The sequence below is a fragment of the Hyaena hyaena genome, unplaced genomic scaffold, assembly GCF_003009895.1.
Source record: "Hyaena hyaena isolate Hyena2069 unplaced genomic scaffold, ASM300989v1 scaffold_272, whole genome shotgun sequence".
NCBI classification, from domain to species: domain Eukaryota; kingdom Metazoa; phylum Chordata; class Mammalia; order Carnivora; family Hyaenidae; genus Hyaena; species Hyaena hyaena.
The window spans coordinates 471,676-492,808 of record NW_024080906.1 but is presented as its reverse complement, the minus strand read 5'-3'; the positions used below and the strand labels follow the sequence as shown (position 1 = coordinate 492,808).

Here is a 21,133-nt window from a genome sequence, read left to right as displayed (position 1 = left end):
ATAAATAAAAAACATTAAAAAATGTTTTAAAAGCAAGCACTGTAGTTTTAAAAGCATAACTATGATACTATCACTGCACTGGAACAACAACAATGAAAAAAGATTGCATAATATGACCAAATATATGTTCAATGTTAAAATTTTTCTGATAGTTGCATGTGCTTTTTTAATAGTTAACTTGAATCATTATCCAAACAGGAACTATGCAATGCATTCAGTTCATGTCTCTTAATTCATAGGTCCTTTTCCATTGATTTGTTGAAGAACCTGGATTGTTTGTGCTGAGGAATTTTCCATATTTTTTAACTTTGCTGATTGCATCATTGTGGTATTAAAAAAAAAAAAAACAAAAAAACACTTGTTCTTTTATCCTCTATGTTTCCTGTAAATTTTTTAGTTAATCTCAAGGCTTGATAATGTTCAAGTTTGATATATGTATATATATTTTAAAAGTAGGTCATCAGTGACTATATACTTCCTGTTACATTACATTGGAAGCCCATATATGTGGTTGTGTCTGTTTTTATGACTGTGAATTTGCTTAGTGGGTTCAGATGGTATCTGGCTGATCTATCCAGCACAAAGTTGCCTATCAGCCTTTCAATTAAAAGTTTTAACTTCAGTTGTTGATTATTGCCTAGATCTATCGTTTCATTAGGTATTGTACATGATTATATTCAGTTTCTCTCATTCTTTCTGTATTTATTGAACAGAATTATTTTAAAAAGGGCTTTTCCACATTAACTATTTATTGACCAGTTTGAGACACTTTCATGTAAAAATGGACCACTTTTTGTGTGTGTGGGTTTTATGAATGTTGCATAGAAATTTCCAGGCCAAGATTATACTTATAATAACTGCACTTTGCCAGCTAGGGTCAGAAAAATTCAGAGCCATTTATAGACCTTAGTTAGCGGTAGAATTTATTTCTGGTCTCAAAGGTATTGCAAACATGTCTTGGTGATCTAATTTCTTTCTGGTTAAAACTTTTATTTACTAGATGTAGACTTAAATATCTGTGTCTTTTATTCTTATAGGTCAATCCAGAGATCTATGTCTGAAAGCCAAGGATTTGGTTTGTAGTTTATAAGATTACTTCATGCAGATAATATGTTTCCCCAAAAGTTCTTTTCTTCCGCTACTTCCATAAAGCAACAATAAGTGATTAATGGAAGTCAAATTGAGTTGTTTCTGAAGTCTACAGAGGATATTTAGAAAAGGAATGTGATTCCACTCTAACTATAAATAGCCAAGACAAAGAAATCATTGATTTATTCAGAATAATTACCTTTTACATTAAAAATATAATTCTCTTTGATGGTTTATTGGCTGATTATCTTCCAGCTTCCCAACTTTAGCTTGGCTGACCATGGTCAAGGTGACCTCTTCAGTATCTTTTTTAGATATATGAATCTAAGAGTGAATAAAAAAGAAATAAAAAATGCTTGTATTACAAAAGACTCTTCTAACACCAGAACTTTTCTTTAGTTTTTGTTATTGCACTATCTGTAGTAATAATAAAGGCAATACACTATCTGTATTTTAATTCTGAAGTAAATATCTAATTCTATTAATCACTTTTAGAAAGCTAATGGATAATGTCTCTCCTCTTACAGAGTATAGTATCACTAATTATAAAATAGTCACAGTGGCAAAACATCTGGATTATTCACTCAATAATTCATTTTCAGGTAGTTTGTCAGACTTGTGGGTGCCCTTTATCCCCAGCAGAGTCTAGGAACTGAATGCTCAAACTTCTTTCCCTGTCTTTACAAAAACCAGTCTTCTAGGTGGATCTGAAAAGCTCATTCGGACCAAAATGATGACCATCAATGGAAGCACCTTCTAAGGGTGTCTGCATTGTAATCAGGTCTCACATTCTTCCAGGAGCAGCATCCCTAGGGGCTGTGTCCTATCTCACTACTGAAGACCCTGTAGGCAAATAGTTACTTTGAATATCGGCCCTGATTTAAATAATGCAGAATCTTAAATGAAAGGAAGTAAGGCACAGTTTTGTTTTCCATTCAGATTTATTCTCATAACATGCTATGCAGTTTGTACACATGAGGCTATACGTTTTTCCATCCCAACATATTTCTTGATGCTGGACTGCCTTCACCATAGTCAAATATGAGAGTAAATAGTGACTTTATAAACAGCACAAGTATGCTGACTGTTTCCATGTGATACCTTGGTTGCATTATGTTAAATTTACATTACCAATATGAGAGCATATTTGTGGATGATTAGTCTTTGGTAAGTAGACTAGAAGGGATTCTAATTCTTCATTTCAGTACAATTCAGTTTTTCACAGCATGCGCAGGCCCTGTTCTAGGTGTTGGGAGGATGAGGCTGAGAAAGTCACCATTCTTTCACTCAAGATCATAGATGTACTCTCTACACACTTAGTCATCTTGTTAAAAATGATGAGGAATGTGGAGGGTGAGGACACTTGAACTTAGGTGTAGAAGTTTTAAAAAAAAGAAAAAAAGAAAAAATACTTCAAACAATAACATAATCAGAAACTATCAACAAGTATTTCAATAGCAGCATTCTACCACATATGCTTGGATGCTTATGGAGTTTATGGAAATAAATGGGAGTCCATAGGACACTTGGGGTTGTCCATCAGGGACTAGAACTCTCCATTCTGGAGAGCTCTCTTATCAGTTACCAAGTTACAACTGTGTGCCGATCTTGTTTTGAATTTAAATTTCTTACACTTCCTGGACAGATGTTACTGTGAATTCTGCTAACCAATCCTCTGCTTTTTTAGAAAGGAAAATGGTGAATGACACAATCTGGCAAGAACCCAGCAAGCCAGAGAATGATTCCCACATCAGAAGGCTCTGTCAGCTAAAAGGTAATTGCTAAATTTAGTTCAGCTGACTTTGCATTGTCCCAAAGTAGTTTAAAGGGCAGGTAAGAAAAATTTACATCTTTCTCTATTAAAATAAGCCAGGCATTGTGGTCCACTTAAAAAGGAAAAACAGCTAGAATAGAAAATATATATTATTAATAGCATATATACATGTGTCTGGGTGTACATAGATACATACAGACATATAGAAAGAAAGTGGAATCTAATTAGATTGCCTGTTGAAACACAGAATCAATTGCAAATAGTATTTGAAAGTCTTTAATGTCTATAGGAATTTTATAATGTTTTAAACATCAGCATATAGAAAAACCCTCTAAGGGCACTTTGGGGATGAGCACTGAGTGTTATGTAGAAACTAATTTGACAATAAACTATTTGTAAAAAAAAAATAAAAAAAAAAAAGAAAAACCCTCTAAAAATAACATCAGTATATTAATATTTGTTACATTTAAGTTTTCCTTAAAAAATACAAAAAGAATAATCTTGATTTTTTTTTAATGTTTTATTTATTTCTAGGAGAGAGAGAGAGACAGCATGAGCAGGGGAGGGTCAGAGGGAGAGGGAGTCACAGACTGAAACAGGCTCCAAGCTCTGAGCTGGCAGTCAGCACAGAGCCCGACGCCGGGCTCGAACCCACAAACTGCGAGATCATGACCTAAGCGAAAGTTGGACGCTTAACCGACTAAGCCACTCAGGAGCCCCGAATAATCTTGATTATTAATACAAAATTACATCATTTCGTAACTTAAAAATTCCCAAGAAGCAAAAATTAGCAGGCTGGTATAAAAATGTATTAATAATAAATGACTTTATAATTATAATTATTTAACTTTGGGAGGGTAATGAATAAAACAAAAAGTCTTAAGACTTCACAAAGATGAACCACAGCATAAAATGTTAACTGCTTGATATTCTCCTTCTGATGTTACTGAGAAGAAGAAATACTTGATTATATTAGTTACTGATTATTTAAGAGTTTCTAATTTTTAATTAAAAATATTTTTAATATCTTGGGACAAAGGAAATTTTAATGCATTTTTATCATTAGGAATTTAATGATTTGATTACATATTCTGTTCAGATCTTACCTTTTTCTTAACACTGCTCTTAGATTTACAAAGTAATTATTTTAAAAAATAATTTGTTTTTAAATATTTTAGTTTTAGTCAAGATTATGTAACATTTTGGTGAATAAATTTAACTGAATTTTTAAATATTTATAATTTTCTCTATTGCAAATAAATAGATGAAACACTGGGACTTAGATATTTTCCTTCCTTTTTTTTGTTTTTTTGACCTTAGCCAAAATCAATAGTCAGATGCTTAACTGACTGAGCCACCTAGGCGCCCCATAGATATTTCCTTTTAATCACAACATATGAAATGTTTTAATAATATCATGTTTTGATTGGATTCTATCTTCACTCCGGGGATGCCAGCTATATTCATTCATATTCTCTGTAGATTAGTCAAACATTCATCCACATCATCCATCCATCCATCCTTTTAGTAAACACATGTGATTTTTTAGATTGTTGTATATTGATCTATGGATCAAAAAGTTATACTTGCACTATACATTGTAGATTTTGCCAAAAATTTCTTCAAGAATTCTATTCGCTAAAAACTGCCTTTGTGAGATTTTTTTTTTTAATTGAGGAGTCATAGGCAGGTGATTCTATTTCGGCACTCCAATAAAAAATCTTGGCTTAAGGTGAAGTGATTCTGATTAGTGATCTGACCTTTGTCAGAGAAGAAAAATAAACAAGAAATCCTTTACAGAAACCTTCTCAGCTTTGGTTATTTTTCAGATTCTTGAGCTACCGTATATCCTGTATGTGTATCTGTGTGCGTGTGTGTCTGTGCATGCGTGCGTGCGTGTGTGTGTGTGTGTGTAAAAGTTCAGCCGACATTTCAGCGTAGCAGCTGAGTCACAGGACATTTCCTAGGGATTAATGCTGTGCTAGAGAGAGTTGATGGCCTGAGACCAAGCCTGTCGGTGCCGCTGTAAATTGAGGGGAAAAATTCAGTGGGGAGGGAGGGCTGCGTGTTGTGGACTTGAACTTTATAGGTGGAGTAGCTTCATTTGGAAAGCTCAGAGTATTTCTAGGCAATTAGTGCCCTACACATCAACCCATAATATTTCTTTCTCGTTTTAAACACTACTTTTCAACTGTTAATTGGATAATTACTTCAGAGAGGTTTATTGTGTCTGAGGATAGGCAGTCTGTGAGGTTTAGTGAGACGAAGATCGGAAGGTGCATCCTTGCTATCGTCCAGAGCCCATTATTTTATTGAAACGAATGATGACATTTTAAAGACAGCCTCAATAAAATAGAAGAAAATATATAGGAAATTAAATGGTAGGAGTGGCACTAACTCCTAAAGAATCCCTTACAAATTCGAAGACAAACTATAAAAAAATAAATAAAAAATGAAAGGCCATTTCTCTCCTTTTCAATTTCAAAATAGTATTTCTACATGACATACATCAACAGCATTTTAGGCCTAAAGAATATTGGGGCCTGACGAAAGAAACATCCACAGGCTATGTTTAGCCAAGGATTTGTTTTGCCTGGTGTTTTAATCCATAAAGATATTCACATGGCTTGATAAAAGACTGTGTTATGTCAGTTAAGACAAAATTTATCAGAGTAAGTTGAGTGCCAGAAGCATAATATTTTTAGTTTATCTAGTCCATTTCCTTCTTATAAGAAGAGTTTTATCTAAACCTCCATCTGTGCTGTTAAAAGAGACTACATCTGTAAAATAAATGCAGGATAAATTGAGTGCTCAGGACTTTATGACAGAAGCATTGGCAAAGTGTAGGTATCAAGGAAAATTAATTTGTAATTCATATTAATTGTATTTTCTGCATCACAAACAGCCAGAATATTCATAATATACATATTTTAGTAAATGAAAATCAAATTTTAAAGTTTAAAATTTATTTTGGACTTAATTTTATGAAGAAAATAAAAGTCTGAAAAGAACAAACTTTGAAATCTGTGAATTGGAGTTTCTCTAAGTTCAAGATTTGATTTAAATAAAGACAGGATCCAGAACAAAGTTTTTATATTTAATGTCAGAAAGTACAAACAATAAAAACAAAGCAAATTTTTTTAATAATAAAAAGGACACAGAACATATTTAGAGATTTTTCCAACAACATGACCATGACAGACTATTCCATAAAAGAGAAAATATGGCAAAAAATATTTGACCTGTTAGGAAAAGAAGTAAGGAATTGGATAAGGCCAAGAAAGATGGGTAGTATTGGAAGGAATATTTGTTTCACCCATACTAGTGTGAAATTATCTTAGGAATACCCTTTACATGTGATTTTGATGAGATTCATTATCAAAAAAACCTAGTAGGGGAGGGATGTTGTCAGCCCCTTCCAATTTAGCATTTGAATTGCTATTTCTTTGAAACCTTTCCTGGATTCTGGTCATTATTATTACTTGGCCATCATCTTCAGAGTAAACCTATAAATATTTTTACTTAATTTTTCCAAACCTTATTAATTCTTTTTCTTTGTTGGGTTGATACCCTCATTTTCAAGGTAGCAAACGTATAAAGTCACAAACATATTTATTATTCTGTTTAATTTTCAGGGACCACAATCTAATTTAAAACTGATTTCCTGGGGAGCCTGAGTGACTCAGTAGGTTAAGCACATGACTCTTGATTTTTGTCTCAGGTCATGAACTCACGGTTAGTGAGATTGAGCCACACATTAGGCCCTGTGCTGACAGTGGGGAGCCTGCTTGGGATTTTCTCTTTTTCTGCCCCACACCCCTTCTCAAAATAAATAAATACATTTAAGAATAAATAAATAAAAATTGTTTCCCCAGAGCATGTAATTTAACTTTGGTTAGACTGGATTACGTGAGGAGTGACAGAGAGAAGCCCTATTTCATAGCTGAACATCTATTTGCTCATCCTGTGGGAATAAACTCCCTGAAAAAAGGCCACTATGAGTGCACCTCTTACATCTAAAGAGGTCTTTCTGAATCGAGTGATGAGAACATTCAGCATCCTGGTAGTTTGTACAATTGAATTTCTCTTTAATTCTTTAGGGGAGTTCTTATTAGGATTATAGTTGCCTAACTATGGTCAGAAATATCTTCATTAGAATCACCTAAAACCTGATTAGAAATATTGCTTTTTTTTTTTTTTTTTTTTTTTTTACCTAATCTCGTTTCTTCTCCACATCTGCATTTGAGGACAATTGGAGTCCGAATATTGATGTTGAATAGTGCATTCCTATGTACATTGCTGCTTGTGACTCACTTATGTAGTTTATGGGTGTTCTGATAATTTTGTTGCTGCAAACAAACTATCCCACAACTGTTTTTCAATAAAAATATTTATTTATTTATTTATTTTTGAGAGTGGAGAAGAAGAAGACAGAAAGGGAGACAATATCCAAAGTAGGCTCTGCACTGTCAGAGTAGAGTCCCATGTGGGGCTCAAACTCACAAACCATGAGATTATGACCTGAGCTGAAATCAAGAGTCGAATGCCTAACAGACTGAGCTACCCAGGCACCCCAAATTATCCCCAAAATTAAGGGCATTAAACAATGTTTTATTAGACTCATGGATTTTGTGGGTCAAGAATTTTTTCAAGGCAAGTACTTCATGATATCTAAGCCTTTTTCTGAAAAGATTTGCCTGACTGGGAAGGACTTAAATGTCTGGTGGCTGGAATCATCTAGACTCTTTCTTGCCTATATATTTGTCACCTTTTCTGGGATAACTTGAAGGCTGGGCTCAGTGAAGACTTTCAGCGGGAGAACAATATGTGGCCTCTCTAAGAGACATAAGCTTCCTTTAGGCCAAGAGCTAGGTTGCAAGAGGAAGGGACATGAAAGGGACCTTCACACATCATGGGAAGAAGTGTCTGAAGAGTGAGCATCCCAAGTGATCAAAGCAGAAGCTGTAAGACTTCTTCTGACTTAGTTTTGGGGCTTACAACGGATCCTTTCCATCGCATTGTCCCGTGACAAGTGAGTTTCTAAGACCAGCTCAATTCAATAAGAACTGTGTTTCTTGATGGAGGCATACCAAGTTCATATTGCAGAATATGTGGTATGAGAGATATTTTGGTGGCCATCTATGAAAAGTGCAACTGCATATTACCTAATTCATCAATTGAAACTCTTTTGCTATTTAGGACCAATTTGCTTCTGTTTTTTATAAATATTTTCTTTTAGGGTAATATTTGGGAGATTACAAATACATAAAATGTATCAGACCTGAAAACAAATGGCTTATCTTCATAAAATACCATTTTTCTGGGGTCTCTTCCTTAGTCCAAGACCCTCAAAAGTCCTCCATTATCTGCAGCAGAGGCCGCATACTGGTAGCTGTGTAACTGAAGTTACTCTGAGAAGAAGCTTGTTTGGATCATACAGTATTTTAAAAATCAGGAAATTTTATATTAATATCCATGTATTTATGTCTTCTTGAAAAACACAAGGGAAACTGACAATCCTGGGCTCAAAGTTTGAGGTGATTTCAGTTGTGAAATCCAAGAGCAATGGTGACTCTTTAGCTCACCACACGTCTTCCATTATCTCCTTGACAAAACTCACCTCATTTAGTTAAGTTACTTATTTGAGTCCTGCTGATATATTTATATTTGCAACATTGGTCTAGTAGGTTATGTCCAAATTCCTTGACTTGGCACTCAAGGCCCTTTAAAATTTTACCTTATTTACTCTTCTAGCCCTATGTCCTCCTATGCTATATTCAGAATTGCCTGTCACTTGAACAGTTTCAGTCTTTACACTTAATTAAATGGTGTTCCACTTATTCCACAATATAGGTCAGTGTTCATAGCTGCTATATTTGTCATTTTTCCTTTTCTTCTACCTTTCCAAACTGTGTCCATCTTCAAGCTTCTACTGGGCCCTACCTCTTCCAGGAGTACGCTGAGTCCTAGTGATTCCTCCCCAGAGAAGCATCTAAATTACTCATTTTTCTACTTTACATTGTTATGTAAGCAATGTAAATCCATTGTGCCTATTCCCATGCTGCTTCCGGATTCTAGAGTACAGGTGATCATTTTACTGTCCATTTTCCCATACTCAGAAGGATAATTATAGACGGAGTTCTCCAAAATTCACATGAAAGGAATCCAAACAGGGAAGAGATGAAAAGGAATTAAGGAACAGAGCAGAGATTTTCTTTTTCCTGAATATAAAGACTTAAAAAAAAAGTTGCCTGAACTGCTTCGTGCATCCTGACACTGTAATGGAAGATCTTGCTTCAAAGAGCCAGCTTACAAAATCAGCTCATTTTAAAATTTAAGTATTTTCTGGAATTCTATGTGGTTACTCTGATTTTAAATATTGTTAGTGATGTAAATAACTCTGAGACTGAGCTGGGAATTTATCCTTTCACGAGAGCCAAGATGGGGATTTGGAGGACAACTCGCCCATGTTTTTCACTGTGTGTGGAGGGTAGGTCTTGCCTGCCACTTTCTCCCCCCCCCCACCCCCCAGGGGGATTATGAGAACAAGGAACAGTGAGAACCTGAAGCAGTAATTGCAAGTGAATAGTGAAGGTGGGAGGGAGTCACTCGCTTTGTGGCAGGTGGTTTCTGTGGTCTCAGTTTCTTTACCTAAGGGACTTGGATTAAGTGAGGTTTGGAGGGCAACTTCTTTCAGGGCATGAGCATTTCAGATCTGAATAAATGGAGTCCCCTTTCCAGCACCTGGCAGGGAAATGCTGCTATAGGTTTCATAGCTTCAAGCTAACAGATACCACATTCCAAAGCTTTTACCAAAGCATGCATAAAACAATTTCAACACGAATAATCCATGTTGAGAAGACATAAGCTAATGAAGCTCAAAATGCCAGGGGTGGAAAATTTAGTTTAACAGAAACAGGTGAGGAGATAACTTCATGGAATACCAGCATGTTGCGGTTAGACGTGGCGTTAGTAGTTGGTATGCTACTCTTTTATTACTGAGAGGGAAACTGAGTCCCACAGAAGCTCCATGGCTTGTTTAGATCCACAGATGGCCAGCAACATTCTTCATTTTTTTGTTGTTAAATTTCTATTTTGTTTTGATCTGTTTCTTGTGAGAATAACACATCTTTAAGAAAACTAACATCTATGGTCTAGACAATGTAGTACCTGAACAGACTAAAGAAAACTATAATGAGTGTTAAATTGCACTTAAACTTCTTAAATCCTGTAATTTCTGATGACATATATATAATATCTATCTCTTTTCATAGATCTAAATGAAGATGATTTTCTTTTGAGTAATAACATGCATACTTTTCAAGGAAAAAAACCACAAGGCATTTCCTATCAGGTAATGTGAACAATCAACATTTGGTGTGGTATTTTGTGAATATCCTCTTGCTGTTGAGCTCTGCAATATTCTAGATGTAGTGTACAATACTTAGGCTTGTAGCTTTTTTGTATTTAGTTATTGTAGGTTGTTTTGTAATTGATATGCTTATATGTCTGTGAATTGGAATATAAATGAAAACATTCAATGATGACTTGAGTTGATAAAGCATTCTGATTATGCAAAACATCATGCTCTACAGCCTTTTGATAAGTAGCTCTAAGCCTGTTAAATTAATATGCTGGGATTTTCCCCCAACAAGACCTATGTTAAGTGCTTAGAACTGTCTGGCAACCTTTAGTGAGGGGCATGTCCTTCATGTTTTTATGTTTGATATAAAAACATATACCATTATTCCTGACATATCCCTTATAAATTGCATTAATTAGCCCAGGAGTTCAGGCAATTAAGAATGTTTGAACCTCAGGTCTCCCTAATAATAATAATATAACATTAATTAACACCCAAATAGTTGCCATTCACCCTGTAATGAAAAATAGTATATGCATCAGAAGGGCCAACTGAAGCATCATACTGATTTTTGATATTTTTCTGACAACCATGAGATTCTCTTTAATCATTCTGATAGTTTTATTAGAAAGTTAAAAGTGGCCATCCTTGGTGCGGTAGACTGATCAATAGGAAGATAGGACACAGCATCTGAATTGTGAGGGACTGATTTGGTGAGCTCGCATTCCTCAATCCAGCCTGGTACCTGAGACTATTGGAGGCCCTCCAATAGATTAGACAGTGGACCATAACTTTTCATCTACCACAGTTTCTCCCGGTTGCTCTGATGCTGCCAGGGTCACAGTCCTGTGCTCCCGAGGGGCCACACCGCATTGCCTGAGGGTCTTGAACCAGTGAGCTCTCACGCAGTGCATGGCCAGAGCTCTGATAACAGCTCTGAAGCTTACTGTGCCCCTTAGTACATCTGTGATTTGGGGCAATTTACTTAATCTCTATCTGCCTCAGTTTTCATGATCTGTTAAACTGGTCTGTAAAGAACCTTTATCTCATGGCTGTCGTGAGGATGAAGTGAGATACTTTATTAAAGCACATAGCATCATGGCTGGCATTGAGGAGATGCTTAAAACATTCTGTTGTCTCTGGAGGCACCTCTCTTCCCTTTCCTCCTCTTTTTACTCTTTGCAAGGGATTGACACGTTCACAAGTGCAGCTGGCAGATTATTTCCGAAATGTGCAGTCTCATTCTCCTAAATTTAGATGAGGACTCAGATACAGTATCTAAGTGAAACGTTGTCTGATAGCCAGGAGAAAATGAAAGCTGCTTTACAGTAAGAGTTCCCAGACGTGTGTTGTGCCAAGAGACATCCTACTTTAGGGTTTTAGCAGGAAACTAGAACCATGTCTTAGATTGAAGAAAATGATGTAAAAAGTTCTTAGAAGAAAACGGTTCAAGGTAAATCTTTAACAATCTTTCTGGCACTGTCATTGGCTAAGAAATGATCCTTCTAGAATAGTAACTATTCACTTGTACTATGTAGTTTTTCACTAGAGATCAATTGGGGAAATTCATAAGCAGAGACCGATGAGCAGGAGATATCTAATCTAGAAATTCTCATTTGGGAGAGTAGGGGTGGTCTTATCTATCTTTAGTATATCTCTTCATATTCATGTAGGCATTCAATCGAACTTAACTAATTAAGAAACACTTTTTCTGTATGACAGAATATTTTACTCTAATGAGAAACTATTAAGTATTAAGAAGTGGTATGCAGTTTATTAATCTTTTAACTCCTTGTGACTGAGGAAAAGTCAAAGCAGTTTACCCTTTGGAAGACAGGGCAGAGAGAGGGACACATTCTCTCGTGTGAAGGGGCAAACTGGCTGTCTGTGGTGTCCATAAGAGTGGACTTTGGCACAGACTGTGGCTTCTCATCAGGTGAGCAGATGACTTATCAGAGCAATGTGTCTCCAAATGTGGCCTGGGGACTGTCTGTATCAGAATCAGGATACTTGTTAAAAATGCAGACTTCTGAGCCTCACTCATGTCCAAATGAATTATCATGCCTGGGGGCCAGGAATAGGTACTTTTATGAGTGCCCTGATGATGCTGACTAAGTACATGAACCATGAAGCTCCATGGCAGCCAGACGGTTGATGGGCAATTGCCTACTGATACGATGCCCTGTGCGATTTCACTTTACAAGCCCAAACTTGGCTCATGTCTGGTCTGGGAAGACAGTAGCCTCGTGGAAAAACTGAATTTGATTTTTGTTTTATATTGTGAGGAAGATATATATTCATTATAGAACATTTAAAGACCATGTGAAAGTAGAAAGGATTAAAATAATGAAGGGGCGCCTGGGTGGCTCAGTTGGCTGAACATCCGACTCTTGATTTCAGCTCAGATCATGATCTCACAGTTTGTGGGTTTGAGTCCCTCATCAGACTCCACACTGATGGTGTGAACCCTGCTTGGGATTCTCTCTCTCTCTCTCTCTCTGTACTCTTCCACTCATGTTCTCTCTCTTTTCTCTCTCAAAATAAATTTAAAGAATAGTGAATAATATATTTTTTTTATTTTTTTTTAATTTATTATTTCTAGGAGAGAGAGAGAGAGACAGCGTGAGCAGGGGAGGGTCAGAGAGAGAGGGAGTCACAGACTGAAACAGGCTCCAGGCTCTGAGCTGGCAGTCAGCACAGAGCCCGACGCGGGGCTCGAACCCACGAACGTGAGATCACGACCTAAGCAAAAGTCGGACGCTCAACCGACTAAGCCACCCAGGCGCCCCAGTGAATAATATCTTAACAGGGTCAATATTTTCATATGGCTGGCAATTTTACTGAATATCATTAACATGGAATAAACTTCATAGGACAAAATACATATTCATAGTTATGCTTATCATGTGATGAGGCCTATGAAATATATTCTGGACAATGAAAACTAAAATTCCTAATAAAAAGAATTTAACATTAACTGAATTCCCAATCAGAAAATACTCAACTAGGGGCGCCTGGGTGGCTAAGCTGGTTAAGTGTCCGACTTCGGCTCAGGTCATGATCTCATGGTTCGTGGGTTTGAGCCCTGAGTTGGGCTCTGTGCTGACAGCTAGCTCAGAGCCTGGAGCCTGTTTTGGATCCTGTGTCTCCCTCTCTCTCTGACCTTCCCCTGCTCACACTGTCTCTCTCTTTCTCAGAAATAAATAAAAAAAAACATTTTAAAAAATTAAAAAGAGAACACTCAACTAGACATCTTTCCTTCATGTTCTCAAAATAAGAGGAAAGATCTCAGGCATAGAGGAAAGCACTAGAAATCAAGTGGCAGGAGGTAGGGTCAGGAAGTGTTTACGGAATGCTGTCTTCAATACTAACTTAGTTCCATGAATATTTCTGACTACTTGGCCTGGGATAAATTTGCTGGTGAACCCAGCTTGCAGGACAAATACTGATGGGGAAAGTTTGAAGCAAAGCAGAGATGGCCTGATAACTGTGATCATTATCCCGACCATAAAGAACACCTTGGGGTAACTTGACTCCCAGCATTTATTTTTGTATCCTTGTTCTTATTTGTTCTTTTCTGGCAGCATTCAGTTGATGGCTCAGACCTTTTGTAGCATATTGAAAAGGGTATAAACTATGCGGTAATACAGACTTTGGGCTAATATATTTTCAAAAATGTTTCATGCCTCATTTCTCACGTAAATTCTTAGGTTGCTTTCAGCCTTCAGAGCGTCATTCATATTCATGATAGAAAAAAGGGATAACATTTATTATTTTCAGTGCTGGTGATATTAAGCACTGTCAAGCACCCCCACCCAGAACTGCACCAAAACATTTTCTCCCTATGCTCCTTCAGTGGAAAAAGTGTTGCTGAGTGAATTAATTTTTAAAAATATGTCTGCATATGGATGTGTGTGTTAGTTTCTCTTCTTCTAAGGCTTACATCACTTCACACCCATTTCGACCAATTTCTTTTTTTGATGTCTTTTTCTATGGAGACTGCAAGGTTAGGTATTTGAATTCTTAGCTCCCCTTGTAGTTAGGGTGATCGTGGGATCCAATTCTGATCAGTGAATTATAGCTAGAAATTCCTGGAGGGGTGGGGCGGGGCGGGGTGGGGGAGGTTCTTTTCAGGAAAAAAAAAAAAGCAAAGACTCTTGAGAAAGCTTTGCCCTTTGCTCCTCCCCCTGCGGGAAGCTGGGACTCGGTATCTGATGAGTTAGCAGCTTCCAGTCCTAGGGCGAAAGACCGCGTGGTAAGTAAGGATGGTGGGGCAAAGGCATAGAGCCTGGTTCATCAGTGACATTCCGAAGTTGCTACATCCGCATTGGACTGCTTACGTTGGGACTTCTTGCTGTGGAGAAACGTAAGACTTACACTTATCTAAGCCACTGTGATTGTGTTTTCTATTCCTCAAAGCTGGACGTATTCCTCATGAAAGCATTTTACGTGTCTAATCCACTTTTTCTAGTGCTGAACCCTGATTGCTCTAGGATATTCGATCAAACCTTGCCCACAGAGTTAGATGGTGTCTAGACTCAGCTTTGACTGTGCCATCTAGACTAGCCTCCTCCAATTCTCCTGCAGTGTAATCAGTGTCTATAGTTGAGAGTTAATCATTTAGTCCTTAAGACAAAAACTGGATTAGCAGCAGCAACAGCAGCAGCAGCAGCAACAACAACAACAAAAACCCCTTGGCTATATACAACCCACTGGCAACATAAAGACTTAAAACTGTACCCAATGCAGCGCACCATTGTTGGAAAAATGTGTAGATTGGATCAAAGTGGGACTGCTTTTTGGTGCACTTAACTGAGGTCACTTGACAACAGGTGGCTGGAAAGGAAAAGAACTTTAAGGTTATGCCGTGACCTGTTAGTGAGCAGGAGAGGTAGGTCCTTCATTAGTTTTCATCAGCGAAATTTGGGGTGGTTCTAAACAAAGGTTGTGAACAAACTATAAGACATGAAAAAAAGACACCAGAATGACAGATTGTTTAAATAGCACGTGCAGTGTCAACCGAAAAATAGTTCTTATGTATGATATAATATAAAAATGAACAAACTTTATTATGCATTGATCTTATTTTCAAGTACTTCCTTTATATAACTTTGCCAGTATCGTAGTTATCTATAGCTAAATAGCATATTACTCCCAAAATTAGGGGTTTAAAACAGCACACATATATTATCTCATAGTTTCAGTGTTGCGAGTTTGGGGATAGCTGGTGATTCTAGCTCAGGGTCTCGCATGAGGTTGAAATCAAAATGTCATCTAAAAGCTACCTGTGGCTGAAGGATCTGTTTTCAAACTCCCTCTCCCTGCTATAGCCAAGGGTGTGTGCTCCTTGCTCATAGCTGTTTGGAGGAATTAGTCTCTCATCTTGTTGGCCTTTCCATATGGCTGCTTGAGTATATCATAGTGTGGCATTTGACTTCTCACAGGATGAGGGATCCAAAGCACAGAGTAAGAAGGAAACCATAATGTCTTTTAAGACATAGTCTCAGAAGTCATACACCATCACTTCCACCTTATTCTATTTATTAAATCCAGCCTATACTAAGGAGAGGGGCACTATGACCCACCTTTTGAAGAGAACAGTATAAAACAATTTATGAACATATTTTAAAACCACCAGAGCTACCTAATAATATTACAACATTATAGTTGTAGGAGTTTTCCAATATCCCAAGAGCAATATTATAACTCATTTTGCAGATAGAAAGAATGTAGAGCTCTATTCGCTATAGAAGGAAAATGTAACCTCATTTTTTAATAGAAGATTTTAAACAGTGGCTTTAGTTGGTGTTAAAGGAATATTGAATGTTAGTATGAAATCCACATCTTTGTCTCTAGTGGAATGAAATTAAAATCAGAATAGATTATCTTACTTTAGTATCCAAAGTCATACTCTATCTATCCTCTATCTATTCCCTCATAAAACAAAGAAAAGAGGTTAAGCAGTTGCCATTTCAACTTTTAGTGTTATGCAAGGAAAATAAATGCCTGATTCTCACAAATAAATTTTATGAATGAACTAACTTAAATATATATAGATAGATAGATAGATACAGAGATAGATAGATATTGTCCCATCTTGACCACTTTAAAAGGTTGATAGGAGTTATTTGGGTATTCCTTAGCATTATTGTCATATTTAAAAGAGTTATACAACTCAAAAAATGGCTCATAAGCACATTCTAGTAACTTGTACTGTGTCAAGCACCAAGTACTACTAGACATCATTAAAATGTAACACAAACCTGAAAATGTGGGCCTAATCGTCTAACATTCCACATGCTGTACCCAATGGCAAAATGAAATCCAGACACTCAGTATGAACTTGAGTCCCTTGAGCTATTTTGTATTTCCACTTCTTGCCTCTCGGTCCTTGGCTAGGTAGGACTTATGGGACTTCTGCTTAGCTTTGAAACTTGTAGTAACCAAACTTGCTTTATCTTTATCTGAGTTATAACTTTTGACTTTGGACTTGTTTAAATTCTCTGTGTCTCAGTTTCCTTATGTGTACGGTGGTGATGAGATAAACTTCTTATGAGTGTTAAAAATATTAAATGAAACAGCATACATTATCCTAGAAGATGTTCAATGAACATTTGCATCCTCTCCCTAAATTCCTCTTAATCCCCATTAAGGCGCTACCCTCACAATACAACTTGAAATTCCTTTCTATTCTGTTACAAACTCCATCCAATGTCGCTTGCTTAATACCAGGTACATGGGTTTTTCAAGTAGATGTCAACAGTAAGGAGATCACATGGACAGGTACTAAACCTAAAATATCTTGTGCTATGATTCCAGATATTACCCAACTCCAAGTATATATCTGGTTTGAGTTTACATTCTATCAGAGGTTCAGAAAGGATGCCTATTGTATACCTAATAGTGAAGGACGGTAGGGGGATTAAGGTTTACATTGTTTCATAAGCCATTTCCTTGATTCTAAGTCATTTTCTATCAACTTCTGGTTTTGGATGATGTGTTGGGACTGGAGAAAGTGAGGGATGGGAAGTGAATCCACTCTATATGTAATGTATATACACGCACACATATACGCACACACCTGCACACATTGACTCATCTTTATATGTATGTATTTGATGAAACACTAATCATTGTACTTTGATAACTTGATGATTATCATAATTGAGAAAATGGATCCTTTCCCCACTATTTTGGCACCCTTGTGCAGTTTTGTTTATTTATTTTTTAAAAAGAATGTTGGGGACCCTGGGTGGCTCAGTTGGTGAAGCGTCCGACATCGGCTCAGGTCATGATCTTCTGGTTCGTGAGTTGAGCCCTTCTTCAGGCTCTGTGCTGACAGCTCAGAGCCTGGAGCTGCTTCATATTCTGTGTCTCCCTCTCCCTCTGTCCCTCCCCCACTCATGCTCTGCCTCTTTCTCAAAAATAAATAATAAAATATTTTTTAAAAAAGAATGTTAACATCAATCTTCTTCTAATGCTAAAGAGGGTAACCTTTAAATGGTGGAGTCCCTCTCACTATCAAAGACGTGAATCTGGGACACCTGGGTGGCTCAGTGGGTTAAGCCGTTAAGCTTCTGACTTTGGCTCAGGTCATGAACTCGTGGTTCATGAGTTTGAGCCCTGCATTAGGCTCTGTGCTGACAGCTCAGAGCCTGAAGCCTGCCTTGGATTCTCCCTCTCTCTCTGTTTCTTTCCTGTTCTCTCTCTCTACCTCAAAAATAAAGATTAAAAGAATTTTTAAAAAGATATGTAAAACCCACTTCCAATGAAATGGTAGGAAACTTCTCCCCAAATCATACTATTTTTTTCTGTTTCCCCAAAATTTTAATGCAATGAACATTGTTTTCTATAGTTCTTTATTACGTTTGCTACATGGAAGTGTTTTTAGAGAATATAAAAAACACTTTGTCATTATTGAAAAGCTCTCCGATTTAAGCATAAAATAGTACCTTTAAAGAAGGATGTTTTTAATGTAAAACAAATTCCTCCCAACTTAGCAATTTTTCCTGAGATAAGGAAAATTTTATAGTGTTGAGCAGTGTATCTTTGTGTGCCAACTCTTTCTTGTATTAAAATCCTCAGATCACATTAACCGCCTTCCTCTCCTAGTTGGTCATTGCTAAACACAAGTTCAGGGAAAGGACATGTTTTAAAAAGTATGGAAAATTTCCAAGACACTGGTGTATCAGCAAGTCTCGTAGTGTTATGGACCTGAATAAACTGTAAGCCCTCTTTACAATTCTTTTTCCAGACCTGTTTTGGGAACACTGTAAGCTAAATTATACATATTTACTTGATTATTATTTCCTAAAATGTAATATAAACTTCCAGATTCTGTGTCAAATAACTACTTTCAATAAATCATGTTTCTTAATGTAGGTATAAATATGATAGTTTCAAGGCATCTCCTTTCACAGCACTCTCTTCCCAAAGATAATTAACATGTTAACATCTGAGGTTCTGTAATAGTTTTCTTCTCAACAGTACTTTTTTTTTTTTTTTTGCCTGAGGGATGATAGCTATTATAGGTAGGAAGAGGTGATGAAAAAGTACTATTTAAATATTACTTCTATTTCCTGAAAAACTAATGTACTCTGCCCTTGCTGGTTCCCATGACTTCTAAGTTTTTAATAACTAGTTAAATATCAAAGAGCTGTAGGAAAAAAAAAAACACCAAATTACAATGAATCCAAAAAGGACTTCCTAGATGAAAATGCAGCTATGCGTTTGGGAGGACTGTGAAAAAAATTATTTAGAAACAGAATCAAGAGAACCCGATCAAGAAATCTAGAGCTACCATTATGCTCTTAGGCTACTAAATTCACATTTCTGCGCCTCAGTTTCCTCCTTTTCAAAGTAAGGTGTTGGACTAGATAACTACAAAGACCTCTTTAAGCTCTAATAATCTGTGATCAATAGTAACTCATTTCTACTTTTTCCTTAGTATTCCTCTGAGGCCCAAGACTTTACATAAAGTAACAAAAGAAAATACTTATTTACCTTAATGTCTCTAAACTTATTAGAAGAACAATGAATTCCTGTGATCCAAACCCTCATTTTATAGAAGCACAGAGAAGTGTGGCTCGTTCAAGTTCACATGACTAGTCATAAAGCAGAACATCACAGCAAAGCAGTCACTTGGATGTGGAAATGTTTGTGTTCAGAGCCAACAGCCAAGAAATAATTCTTGAGATGGCTTCAGTGCAAAAGAGTGGTTTTATTAAAGCATGGGGACAAGACCCATGGGCAGTAAGAGCAGCACTTGGGTTCTGACAGGTGACTGATGATATATTTTCAAGTTGGGAGGGGTTTAGGGATAGCCTAATTCTCTAAGGAATTTTGGAAGCAAGCTATTCAGGACCTTTAAGAGGCTAGCGATTGTTAGGAAAAAGTCATTTATTACTGTTTAGTAAAAACTCAGTCATGAGACCTTTTAGATGTTTATCAGTGGGCCATATTCTTGGTGGACGATTGCTAGCATAGATTTGAGGGGTAGAGATAAAGGAAATTTCCAAAAGAATTTTTATATGTTAAAGTAGACTTACAGGATCCTGGGTGGGCAGGCCACCGTTAACCTAAGATTGCCTCTTGTCCTTAGCAAAGTGTCATCATCAAGGCAGCTGAGTTCCTAGAGAAAGTTCACTCTGCCTGTCTCCAAGACTTATCAATGGGCTGTAAGTCATAAGGAAATTTTCTTTTCTTTTCTTTTGCCTGTGTTTCCCGCATCAGCATATCTGCCCACCAAAGCTGATTCTATCAAGCCAGGGTTTCCCTGATACTTTTGTTTATTTCTTGTATAGGGTATAACTTCGTGATATCTTTTTGTATCTTTTTCTATGTAATTTCCTATACCCATAGCTCCTTGTATGCTAGAAATCTAGTAGATGTTTAATAAAAATTGGTTAATTTGTGTACTGGCACTTATATTTCCTACTGTGTAAATTTTTGGGGATCAGCCAAAGAGTGTACCCTAAAAGAGAAATATTCCTATGAATAGTTATTAGAAACTTCTTTGAAATTTCAGAGCAGATGGTATTACATGGAAAGTAATTTCTGACTTATGTAATCCAGGCAGCTCCCAGTTAGCTTTGCAATGTCTCCCCATTAAAAGACTGACCCCAACCTGTGGGTCAAGAAGGAGCAAAGAGTATTCTTGGCTTTCCGTCAGAAGTGGGGGGAGATGGCCATGGAGCTGTAACTTCTTTGTGCTGAGGAGAATAGAACCCATGTGGCACGTTATTCCAAGACCAGAATTATGGTCTGAGAGGAACCTGAGAGGAAGCAGGAGCCAGAAACCTGTATTAGAACTCGAGGAGGTGATTGGTATTTATATAGTGGGACAAAACTGCTACATAAGGGCTTTGTTGGACATGTGAAATTACACTGCTTAGCTGTTCAAATACCTGTTAATTCTCCAGGCAAGTGCAGTTCCCTCCCCACTATACCTTATGCAATCTTTCTCTCCTGTGAGTAACCATCACATTTTATTTGTACTTCTCAGATGACAAACCTTAACCTTTTCCTCCAGATGTATTTTTAACCAGCTTCAGCTCACATATATTATTGAGCATATTAGAGACCAGGTTTGAGATGTGCAAAATAACCCTGGGACCCCAAAGAGTTCACCCTTTTCTTGGAGGGAACAGGCACAGAAACAGACTACTGATTTTTTTTAAATGACTCATACTAAGCAATGAGTATCATAAAGCTGACAAAATATCTTATTCTTTTTTGTATCTCCCAAAGATTATGTGCTTGGTAAATGTGTGTTGAATGAAAAAATAAATATTTTATAAGTCTTCTAGGAGAGTGTATTCTATTTCCTTAATTCATTCAATTGCCTTTTCATTCAATGTTTTTTTTAAAAATTGTGCTTGACCGTGTGTTAAGTATTGGTCTAGTGT

General features: G+C 36.8%; 1 protein-coding gene across 1 annotated transcript in view; it reads left to right on the top strand.

The window, feature by feature from the left end:
• Positions 1 to 21,133, top strand: part of SAMSN1 (SAM domain, SH3 domain and nuclear localization signals 1) — a 142,332-nt gene that overhangs the window by 27,419 nt on the left and 93,780 nt on the right. Inside the window, exons 4-5 of the mRNA XM_039245898.1 lie at positions 1,038 to 1,075; positions 2,777 to 2,863. Of these exons, the coding sequence (XP_039101829.1) occupies positions 1,038 to 1,075; positions 2,777 to 2,863 (125 nt within the window). The remainder of the gene's footprint in view (positions 1 to 1,037; positions 1,076 to 2,776; positions 2,864 to 21,133) is intronic.